Source organism: Thamnophis sirtalis, unplaced genomic scaffold (genome assembly GCF_051295495.1).
Source record: "Thamnophis sirtalis isolate CommonGarterSnake01/CBP01778 unplaced genomic scaffold, rThaSir2_p1.2 scaffold_2, whole genome shotgun sequence".
Classification (NCBI taxonomy): domain Eukaryota; kingdom Metazoa; phylum Chordata; class Lepidosauria; order Squamata; family Natricidae; genus Thamnophis; species Thamnophis sirtalis.
This window is the reverse complement of record NW_028261382.1, coordinates 153174087-153186537: the sequence shown is the minus strand read 5'-3', so window position 1 is coordinate 153186537 and position 12451 is coordinate 153174087. Positions and strand designations below refer to the sequence as shown.

At 36.6% G+C, this 12451-nt stretch overlaps 1 protein-coding gene across 1 annotated transcript in view; it reads right to left on the bottom strand.

The window, feature by feature from the left end:
- The window catches only part of ARHGAP28 (Rho GTPase activating protein 28), a 73652-nt gene extending 61496 nt beyond the window's left edge, over positions 1-12156 (bottom strand). The window contains exon 1 of the mRNA XM_087707254.1: positions 11844-12156. Within this exon, the coding sequence (XP_087563380.1) occupies positions 11844-11968 (125 nt within the window). The 5' untranslated portion in view covers positions 11969-12156. The remainder of the gene's footprint in view (positions 1-11843) is intronic.
- Positions 12157-12451: the final 295 nt, after the last annotated feature.

The following is a 12451-nucleotide window of genomic DNA, read 5'->3' as shown; positions in this document are numbered from 1 at the left end:
TTTTTAATTTATATAAACTTTAACATCTGAAGAAGAGATCCATTTTGAAGTAGTAGTATGAGGCTAGTAGGAAAGTAAATTGTGAATTTGTAATAAATCAGTTGTTTAATTATGTACTCCAGTTTGCAGTCAAATTAGAAGGCTTAAAACAGGCTAAAAGGCAAAACTAGGTATTCTTTAACTTGTGAAAAGTTATATCTTATTAAATATTTTTAAATTATTAAAATCTCATTCCCTAGCAAAAAATGAAGCTTCCTATCTAAGAAATTTATAATATTTTTTTTCAGAACAAATTTATGAAATTATTAAATTTAAGAAAACCATGGTTTACAAACGTTGGTGGTAGACTTCACACATGAACTTCATGGGTATAGCACCATATAACCCAAACCTGTCAAACTCTAGCCCATGGGCCAGATGCATCATGTGCTGGCCACACCCACGTCTGGTTTAGCGAAGGGTGGGGGGAAGTTCTAATATGTCATGTGATGCAGCCATAACGACATGAGTTTGACACCCCTGATATAACCCTTTGAACAATGATTGGTTTTTTACAAGGCTCTGAATGAGTTTCCCTTCAATCTATTTACTAAGAAAGGAAACAAGAAGATGGCTTAATGTAGCAGAGCTGCTTATAACTACCGTATGTTTCAGAGTATAAGACCCACCTTTTTTCCTCAAAAAAGAGGCTGAAAATCTGGGTGCGTCTTATACATCGAATACAGCATTTTTGCCTCCAAAAGCCCCGCCCCTTCACCAAAATGGCCGTGCATAGCCTTATGAAGGTTTTCAGAGAGCTCCTGGGAGCTGGGGAGGGCACAAATGAGCAAAACATGGACCATTTTTGCCCCTCCCAGCCCCCAGCAGCACTTTATAAGCTTCCATAAGGCTATGCATGCAATTTTTTTGACAAAAAACAGGCCCGTTTTTGCAAAAAACAAGCAGTTTTTTGCCCCCCCCCCCCGGGAGCATTCTACAAGCCCCCCTCTCAAGGCTATTCATGCTTTTTATTTGAAAAAAAGGGCCATTTTGGGGAGGTTTGCAGAGTGCAAAAACTTTTCTTTTTCCTTTTGGAAAGCTCTTTAACTGATGAGAATTACATTGATCAAGTGCTGTGCCAAAGTCTTAAGGTTTGTCAGCAATTTCCTTCTCCAGCACATGGATAAATACACCTGGAAACATCTACCTACCTACCTACCTACCTACCTACCTACCTACCTACCCTCTCTCTCTCCCTACCTACCTACTGTATTTCTCTCTCTCTCTATTTCTCTCTCTCTCTCTCTATCCCTCTACCTACCTACCTACCCACCTACTCTCTCTCTCTCCCTACCTACCTACTCTATTTCTCTCTCCCTCTCTCCCTCTATCTACCTACCTACCTCTCTCTCTCCCTATCTATCTACTGTATTTCTCTCTCTCTATTTCTCTCTCTCTATCCCTTTCCCTACCTATCTACTGTATCTCTCTCTCTCTATCCCTCTACCTACCTACCTCCATACACTCTCTCTCCCTACCTACCATCTGTATTTCTCTATCTGTCTATTTATCTCTCTATATATCCCTTTATCTACCTACCTACTTACCTACCTACCTACCTACCTACCTACCTACCTACCTACTCTTTCTACCTATCTACCTACCTACTGTATTTATCTTTCTTTCTCCCCCTCTCTATCCCTATCTTTACCTACCTACTTTTTAAAAAAAAAATGCCTCTTCAAAACCTTGGTACCTCTTATACTATGGTGCATGTTATACTCTGAAAAATATGGTATTTCCAAAGTTCTGATGGACAAACAGTCTAGTAATTGCATTTTGGAAACTGGCTTGCATTTATGGCCATTAGTAGCATTTCTCAGTCACCTAAATCTGGTTTTCAACATATTTTATGGGTTTTCAGGGTTTATTTCTGGTTTTCAGTGGAAAAAATGTCATTGGAGAAAACAGACTTCTTTAACTACTGTGGTATTTATTTAATGATTGTGTAAAAAATGTCATAAAGTCAGACACAGTCACATGGTGATCCACTTAAAAACCACTGCATCTTAGTACCACAACTCTGATATGTTTTTAATTCTATTAAATTTGTACATTTAATTTTTTTATAACTACAAAAATACAATTGGTTTGATTGTGAATTGCTACCTTTAGTAATATGTAATAGTTATCTAGATTGGATAGTTTCTCTTCTGGAAATGTTCAATGTTGTAATGGATTAGTTTCTAATATTTACATCATTATATTTGGATACTTAAATAAGGGATAGTATTTGTGGTAATGTTTAATAGCTCTGCACGCACGCACACACACACAAATGTATGTATGTATGTATGTATGTATGTATGTATGTATGTATGTATGTATGTATGTATGTGTTACCTTTGTTTTTTATGTTTAATAGTATTCTTAATAAAATTATTGGAATATAATGATATACACACTTGAATCCATTTTTGGAAATAAACTTTTTCTTCTTTCAAGCACATTTAATCAATGTATAGAAGTGACATTGTTAAAATAAATGGAAGGCAGCTGCTCAAATGTTTAACCAAACAAGCTGATCAAAAAGACATTGCCAGATGTTTCCCATAAGTTCTGCATATGAAGGCACCAGGGAAATCAGCAGGGCACTAATGCTAAAGAAGCCAGAGAAGTTCAATAATAACATGAAATTCTATCAAGACTATAAATACTGCATTTACTTAGTCAGTGTCTCCAAGAATGTAGACTGTATAGGAAAAATTTAATCTACCATTGTCTGGTTTAATTAAAAGTATTACTTCCTATATAATTTAACAATAGTTTGCAGTTGAAATAAACTAATGGCTTGCAAAATTCTCGTTAAAAAGTGAGTTTTACATCCTGTTCTTTTAAAAAAAGAAGCCATTTACTATTTCCTCAAGCCAACGGAAATACAGACATTTCATATTTCTCAACTTTTGTTTTATTTCATCTATTTTTCCAAATTACATAGCTTTTTAAACCAATGCATAATTAAGAAAAACACATGTTTATATTTAACTTTGATACGCTTTCAAAAAGTGACACTTGAAATCATTCCAGTCCCGTCTACTGAGGAGTTTATGGTATAATGAACTCAACATCAAGAATAGTCTAAGACAGTTTGCAGGGCACCTCAACAGAAGGGGTCTTAACATAATTTGTATAACAATTAGAACTGTAGAACTAAGCTGCTGAAAATCAGCCAAAGAACCTTTCATTTTCTTGGTGGATTTTCTCCATATCAATGTTTGTCAACGAAATATATAGGAATGGTCATTCATGAAACAATATACCATGAACTGTTTGCATGATAGAGTAGCCTTGCAATGTGTTTACATTACAACCACAATTGGGACCAGAATTTCCACTACTAAGCAAGGCAGTTGTTAAGGAGACATGCCTTAGTTTACTATGTTTTTTGCCATGGTTGTTAAGTGAATCACAGTTAAATGAATCATGTGATCATTACACCAATCCAGTTTCTCCCATTGACTGCTTGTCAGAAGCTATCTGGGTAGGTCACAAAAAATGATCATATGACTTTGGGATGCTACCATTATTGCTAAGTGCCTGAATTCTGATCACATGACCTCTGGAATGCTGCAGTGATCATGTCAGTGCCAGTTTCAGTGTCATTGTGACTTTGAGTGATTGCTAATGAATGGCTGTAAGTCAAGGATGACATTTGGCCATTACTATTCCTTAACTGGGCTGTTCATTTCACCGCAGGTTTCGGTGAATTATTGCAGATGAGAATAAACAAAAACAACAAAAACCCCACCTTCCTGAATTCTTATATACACCAAAGGTTTCCTATGACACTCAAATCAGGAATCTGCAATTTAAGCGCTGCTTAATTTATCATCTTGGTTTATGACAATACCTAGACCATACTTTTAGAAAAGTTGCAGTTTAAACTAACAAATTTCTTCTGCAGCTTGTCAATCAAATGGTAGATGGAAGATAATCTGAAGAATGTTTTGTGTTATAGGTATGTTTATGTGTGTTTGTGTGCATACACACACATACAAATCCTCCAAATAATTCACTTTTGGAATGAGCAACATTATACAGACTGCAGAAGGAAGAATTAAATAGTAACCCAAAACAAAGGCTTGAAGTAAGAAAAAGAAAACATCTAAAACTAGTTTACATCAACAATATTCTTCTCAATGGCCTTTCATTCCTCAAAGTGATCCTTGTTTCACCTCTTCCATACACCATTTCATATATTACCTTTTAGTCTTTAAATTCCTTAACCCTCTCTTCATTTAAGGCTTTTTTCACTTTATAAAACATTTTGTAAATCAGCTAACACACATTAAACTGACCTTCTTACTGACTTCCATATATATACACATACATTTCTCAATGATCCAATTATAAAAAAAGTGAGCATTAAATGTCATTTCTTATTTTCACCCAATGTACTGATACTGTAACCCCATGACTGTTCTCTCTCAACTGGGACATTATGAGCTAATTTTTATCACTGTGTAAGAGTTTATGAAATATGTAAAGAAAGGCGATGAACACATATTTCATGATATAAAGCACTATGTATAATTAATAATTAATATTGGTAGATATATTGATTTTATTTCTGTAAAGAGCTACCTGATAAAGCCAAAAATGTATTTGGAAATAACCTCCTTCAAGAAATATAGATGAATCATTTTAAGTTAGATTAATATCCTCAATTACAATAACAAAGGAAGTTTGCCAAAATCTTGTGCTTATGAGAAACAATTTAAAATAAAGAAGACGGCAATGAATTATGAAGTCAGTTCTGTTTATAATTTATGAAACCATTACGTTGTGAATTCAAGAAAATATTTCAGTAAGAATTAGAGTTTTCAAATTCACATTGATTTTTCTGTATTTCTAATATTTAAGAACTTCTTCCCATTGAAATTTGCAGCTTTGTGAATTGTTCATCACTTTATTTTATTTCCACAAAGGTACTGATGTATTAGCAATCCATAATTGCTACTTGATTTATGAGTTTTTCCAGAGCATTATGCACTTATGATTTGCTAGTTATGAATGCATTCTTTATTTCCATATATTTAAAAACCAAATACATACAAGCACAAATGAAATAGAAGGTAATATTTCCTTCTTCCAGATAACCTACCATATATATGGCAACATAATTACACTTCAGGATTTTTTTCTATCCTCATTTTTCATGATAGTATTCCTGTACTTGTCATGTGATGACTATGATTATATAACTTTATGTGTTTTATTTAGTCACATTTTATGTTGCATTTTCACTGTTGCTTAACACTTAAAAAAGATTTGCATGGCAAGCTATATATATATATATGAAAATAAATGCATTGATTCTGAAAGCAGAGGAAAAAAGCTGTATTATTCCCAAAGCCATATAGCACTAATTCTCAACAGTATTCTTCACCATGGAGCCACTTTGAATACCTTTTGTGGCCATGAACCATGGCCATGAATCACCAAGACTTAACTCAAAATTTAAATCATAACATTTCTTCAACCTTTTGAGGACTTCCTGTGACATCACATCTCCTCAGTTGACCTCTGGTTGAGAACCACTCCTGTAGAGGTAAAAAGGCTGGACTTCTGTTTTCGCCACATCAAGTTAATATGTTATTTTAGGATCATTGTTGCTACTTTTCCTCTGAAACATGCTAGCCTCGCAGTTTATTCATGGAGCTAAAATAGTATCCAGGATTGCCAAATCCTAAAACAAAAATATTTTCAAAGAATGTGTAAAGCAATATAAATATTAATACACAGCAGTATAAATATCTTATATTTACAACCAATTTTATGAAGCATATTTTCTACTATTCTATTATTATAAATGCAACACAAAGAACATGAAATCTAACACTGTCTATTAAGATCTGCTCAGGTTCTACGATTTAGAATAGAATAATAGAGTTGGAAGGGACTTTGGAGATCTTCAAGTCCAACCCCCTGCTTAGGCAGGAAACCTTACACCATTTGTTGGAGCAGAGAGTTTTTCAGTTTTTATTAGAACTGTTAGTAATACATTATGTGGAATGCAAGAAACAGCCTTATTCCTGATAGCTACCAATTCACAAAATCTCTTCCCAGAGGGGTCAATATTGGCTGGAGCCAATATTGGTTTAATCGCATCACAAATCAACACAGCTCATTCTTAATCTACCCCTAATTTATACTCATTTGCGGTTTATTCTTTATCATCATTCGTGTTTTGCTTTTCCTATCTACTAAAAGTTTTTGTACTGTACTTTCAAAATGATTTGGAGGAAGTGTTTAGGACCTCACACATCCGATTTCATCCCAGCATGTAAAAAGAAACACCTACTTGAAGAGGATGTGCTGTTTGTATGAAAGTCTGGGGGGTATACTTAATGAATAGCAGATAGGTATTGTACCTCTGTGAGATCAGATAAACTTCTTTACGAACAATTTTCAAAGATTGTATAGACATATTTACATCTTGTCTTAAATAAGGTAATTATTAATATTTTCAGACTTATGAACATAAATATACTGTATATTATAAATATTTGAATAAGGAATTTTATACTGATGGTGTTAATTATAAAGACACAGGATATTCTAGCTGCAGCTATGAAACTGGTTTCTCTTACTATAGTGAAGACAGAAGGAATTGTCCAGAAGTCTTTGCATTTGTTGACTAAAGCATAGCTGATGTCATGTGTGCTTTATCTTCAAAAACCATGGTTTTGACACTTTCTTGTTTCAATGAATCATTGTTAACATTAAGAGTTAATACTAAATTTCGGCAGCTGAAATCTGGAAAGCTGTCTACTTTACAGCTTTCAAGATGATGGAGTAGAAAAAAAACACATGATACAATTTCAAAGAAGTCTTTTGCTTCAACAGCATTTTTGAGTTTCATGGTTCATGTTTCAAAACATTCTGATAAAGTGTCTCTTGCCTCTAAAAGACAGAACAGCAGTATTATTTTGTAAAAATAAATGGAGAGATTTCTGCAATTTCTAGAAATCAGCTGCCAGTTGAGACAGTGAAGGTCCTTCCTCTACTTCTGGTCAGGGCAAATCACTGCCAAAGTGCAAATCTCCTTGGTACAACACAGCATGATGCTTCAGCTGTAGAAATTTCACACAGGCTATTCTTTAGACCTGCCATGACATATCATCGGTTCATCATTAATTTCAGGCATAACTATTCTGTTGAAATGAAACTTTGGCTGTACAGGTAAAAGTCATCTCAATTTTGGAAAACCTATTGTCTGAATTTAAAAAGCTTTGTTTCTGTATGTAATGTTGTACACTAACACAATGTGACACATACTTAATTCAGTAATTTTGGACATAGATGTAAAAAATTTCCAATAATTCCACATTAAAGTTTTTACTTACGCAGCAAACACAAGCAAAAGGACTCCAAGATTCTGTTCTCAGATGATTATTTTAAGCACAACAGTATAAAATCACAGATGCCAGTACTTTAACTGGTCTTAATATGCATCAAGTTCTTTCCACAAACTAATATATGTGTGGATCCCACCAGTGTGGCATTTTGTAACTGACAGATGAAAACGTTGTCAATAAGCAGATTTTCTAAGTTCTGTCCAAGATAGTTTCATTTGGTACAAAGAATGCCAATAACCATTGGGATCACCCATACCAGTTTATGCCATAATCTTTTAACTTCAAATTTCAAATATGATATTTTTGGATGTTCTCTAATGTTTTGTTAGATAATTATTAATACTACTATAAAAGATTTGATCCAGATTACTGTCTGCAAATGAACCAATAGGAACCGTAAATAAGGAAGAGAGTAAGAGAATATGACAGTATTTATTAAAAAAAGATTTGAAAAACATTCATGCATCTAGTCTTTTGAAGTCTGACACCACCAGTTCATTTGTTTCATGCATTCTGCATTCCGCTAGGCCAATGCTGAGGTAATATAACCTTGCACAGCATGTTTTGGAAACACAGATGGAGTTTCTGACTGCCCATATGGCAATAACTAGCTATTGCAACCAGACAGCTGCAGGAAGTGGGCAACCTCACTAGGACAGCCATTCCAAAGCCCTGTTGGTGTTCTGAATTTTGCAGGAACTCATGAAACGTGTTACTTGTATTATCTCACATAGAGCCCCCGTTATAACATTTACTTACACATATATTTGTTACAGATTGTATATCATATTGTAACTCTTTGGGCATATTTCAGAAAGTTTACAATTCTAGCCAATTTTGAATCTGTTTTGGAAAGCATGTAAACTGATTCTCCTTAACTGGTACTTTAGGAACAAAATCATACTTTTAAATTGAATCCAGATTGTTCTTTACACAAATAGGAAGGGGTCTCTTTTAGTAGGGTAGGGGGAAATCATAGAGAGAACTTTCAGATTTAATTTCCTTTCCCTCTCCTTTCTGGCTAATAATAATAATAAGTTTCAACAATAAGTGAATGAATATGTTTTGATCATTTGCGAGGTGAATCAAATAACAGTAAGCACTATGAGCGAAAATCAGAATACAAAACAATAAATGTGGCACAGTACATTTAAATTGAAACAAAAGGCTGAGTGAATGTCTTAAACTGGCATGAAAATCTCATAAGGCTCTGTGCCAATCATAACTGAACAAAGAGGAAATTCCACAACTGGAGTGCTTTTACTGAGAATACCCTCTCTAGGGTTGCCTGATGAATGAGATCATTGGATCTTAATTGATTGGCAGGATAAAAAGAAAGTGTTCTAATGGAGTTTTCAAAGTTGTAGTCCCAAATAGTGTGAAGGACACAAGTTTGGAGAAGCTTTATATATAGCTTCTTTTTGTATAGTGTTTCTGTTCCTAAACAGAATCAACAATAGTAACAAAAAATGCATAGGAATACTAGTAGTCCTCATTTAGCAGCCACAGTTGGGAATCAATAACTCCATTAATAAGTGAAGTAGCTGCTAAATAGTAACTCCTAACAATTCCCCCAGCCTTTGGAATGTTCACCCTGAGGGTGAGGGTGAGATAGTTGTTAGGAAGCAAAAAGAAAATAAATGTAAAACTGATTAGTCTTGTCAGTTTCAAACTGGAAAGCACAGTCACAATCACATGATTTTCCACTTACTGACATGGATAATTAACATTAGTGAACTGATGTTTGTTTTACAAAAGAATAAGCTGGCATATAATGGGGCATATGCATCAATACCAGTGAGCTGGCACCTGCAGCCATAAGTACACTCTATAAATAGCCTGGTGTAGTACCCATTGTATGCTTGCTTACTCTTTTGTAATCCTTTTCTCTACAATCTCTTTGCTTTGTGGAAGGGAATAACAAGATCAGACACAGGAAATATTGCCTATAGAATTTTTTTTCCTGCCACCTCCATAGCCCACAGGTATTGGAGAGGAAGGGATTGCAAGAGAGTAAGCAGACACACAATGGGGAATACAACAGGCTGTTTACATAGTGTGCTGGAACTGTCACTGGCAGCACATTGCTTTTGATGGGCATTCCCAATTGCACCTCCTTCTCATCCCTTGTTTTTCATTTTTGCCATTCTGCATTGGGGGACAATAAGTTAAGCACAGGTCATGTATTAATAAACTGCAATGGCAATCATGTGACTGAGGGATACTATAAAGGTTGTAAATGCAGCCATAGATCATCAAGTTATTTTTTTCAGCACCATGATAACTTTGAACAGTTGCTGAACGAGGCAGTCAGTAAGTGAGGACTATCTATACTACCTTCTATCAGTTCTAGGTAACACTTCTTTTTCTCTCTCTTGAGATCCAATCTTGAACTGGACCAGGAAGATACAATTTGAAGCCATTATTTAATCAGAAAATTCTCTAGCCTGACTTTTAGCTAGTCCTTTTCTCTTCCTCCAGCCTATCTCACAGGAACAGAATGAAGATAAATGAGAGGCTGACCTTACATTACATCATCTTGTGCTCCTCAAAGAACAGGCAGAGATATACAAAACAAACAGTAATAGTTTAAATAGTTTACCTTTGGGCTGAGGTGGTACATTCCTTATTTGTAAGTGCACTACAAGAATTATGTCAATTTATAATTCCAGATATTCAATACTTCCCTTCCCAATGTTTTACACAAATACATGTGCGACACACACACACACTCCTCCATGGTCCAGGTTGGTACTGTAAGATAAACAACAGCTATCTATTTTATTAACAAACTCTCTCTTTTTTCGCCAACATTAGGGTCTTAGATGTTTAAATGCATTAAATTTCTCCTTCTTATGCCAAAAATGAAGAGAAAAAACTAAACCTGAGCAATGCAAAATACTAACATATGATTGATGCAAAACATCTGGAAGATCCAGGTTATTGTACCTGGAATATACTATTTCTTTCCTCTGCAACCAATTCTAGATTATACAGGCAGCTAACAGATATTATACAAATACACATACATAATACAGCTGTTATAATAATGCCAATTCTTAAACTGAAACTTCTATTGCATGCAGTGTCTTTAACTATAAAGTATACAAATATAGAATTATAATAAAATAGTGTCTTTTTATGAACATCATAAAAAGGATAGAAAGGATAGAAAAATCAGAACAAGAGAGAGAAGAGGCTTTAAAAAGCTATTTAAAAAGTCCAATTGGAAACTACCCTATCCAAATGTTGAACCTGTTGTGATAAGCTATTTGATAGGTTAGTTTGGCCATGGCATGTTTATACTGGTCATCATTAAAGTGCTGAGTAAGCAGCATGAGCGAATAAATTACATCCCATTAATAAACTAATTTATTGCTAATACCAGTACTAGGTCTGGAACATTGCAATATTGTGATTCTGTTACCTTTGATTCTTGAAGCAACCAATATTTACACTTCAAGGACAAGGTGCAATAACTTTAATCTTACCATCTCTGTTTTATAATTCTTTCAATTTGCAGAGGGGAAATTGCAGAGGGGGATCTTGAAAATTCAAGATTCCCAAGGGGAAGAAAGGTCAGCTTCACTGAGTCTAAAGGTGTTGCTGGTGAAGATTTTACCCAAACTATTTCCTTTATCAGCAATTTTATCTGGGACAAATGCTAGGAATGTCCCCAAGTTACACAGGAATATTGTGAAATTCTTTACTTTGCAGGGGAAGAAAGAAACTGTGTGTGTGTTTTGGCTGTGTGTGTGCACAACTTAGCATTATAAATTAGATCCAGACAGATGTATTTATAAAATCAACAGGTGCGCAACTTTCAACCGCAATCCTAAATCATTTCTCCGGCTGCATTAGCCTAGTTCCGAAATGATGGGGAGAGAGAATAGCTGGGGTTGTTTGAAGACGAGGGTACTGTCCGTCTGCCAGCCGATTCCCTAACAACTTCTTCTTAATAAGTGACCATTTCCGCGTCCCTTCCGCTCTCTGTCCCCTCATTACTTTTTTTAGGTTATCTCGAGGCTAATCTCGGCTAGCAAACAAACTTGATCTGCAAGCTCTGTCCGGTGCCTTGAAACGGAGCCGTTGGGCCATTTGCTACACACACACACACACTCACACACACAAACACACACACACACACACCGCTTCCCCTCGCCAGGGGCACCACCAGAAGAACCGCGCATTCTTTCGCTGGACGGGCTCTCTCGGGTTAGAGCGGAAGGGCGATAAAAGCCGGCGCAACAAACTGCAGCTCCTGACTGAAAGACAGCGGCCAAGGTGGGGGGGGGGGGGTGGCTGGGCTGGGATTCCTCCCGAAGGGCGACTCAAAACTCCCCCGCAATGACAGCGTCCAGAGGCGACCGCCAAAGCAAAAAAGAAAAAGAAAAAGCACGTCTGGCCGGACCAAGCGCTTCCCCCCCTCCCATTCCGCTTTACCTGAGAGAAGAACGGCTTGGGGGACTCTCTGGAACGAAGCTCTGCTCCACCCTGCTCGGCAGCCGGGATGGAGTGTACGAATGGTAGGCTGTCAGCACCACGCTGCCCGAATCCTTTATCTCCATTATGGGACGCGCATGTCTTCCTCAACGCCTGGCGACCGACAAGTTGTCTCCTACGGGAAGCCTTTGGCTTCTTTGGATCAAAGGACTCTGTCAAGCCAGCCAAGGCATGGCCTTGCCCTTTAAGAGCCCGTTCCCTTGTTACGGATTGCCGGGCAGGCGAGACGAAGCTCTTCCTCCTGCCAGAACATATGAATTAACGTAGATTTCCAAAACGCCGCCCCCTCCCCCGCCTCCCTCGAAGAAAGCCCCGAGTTTCTAAGTAACTAGAAACCAGAAGGAGCCCTGCCCTGCGTGGCACTGAGGTCCAGAAGCCCATACTCATCCGTCTACTCCCACGTCCTCCCCCCCCCCCGCCCGCATTTTGCTGTACTTTTCTAAAGTTTTCCAAGAAAATGAAAACTCAGGTTCTTCCTCTTTTTACACGAGTACCGTTTGTTATCGCTTGAGTATGCAGAAAGGATAAAAAGGAAATGAAAGGGAAAA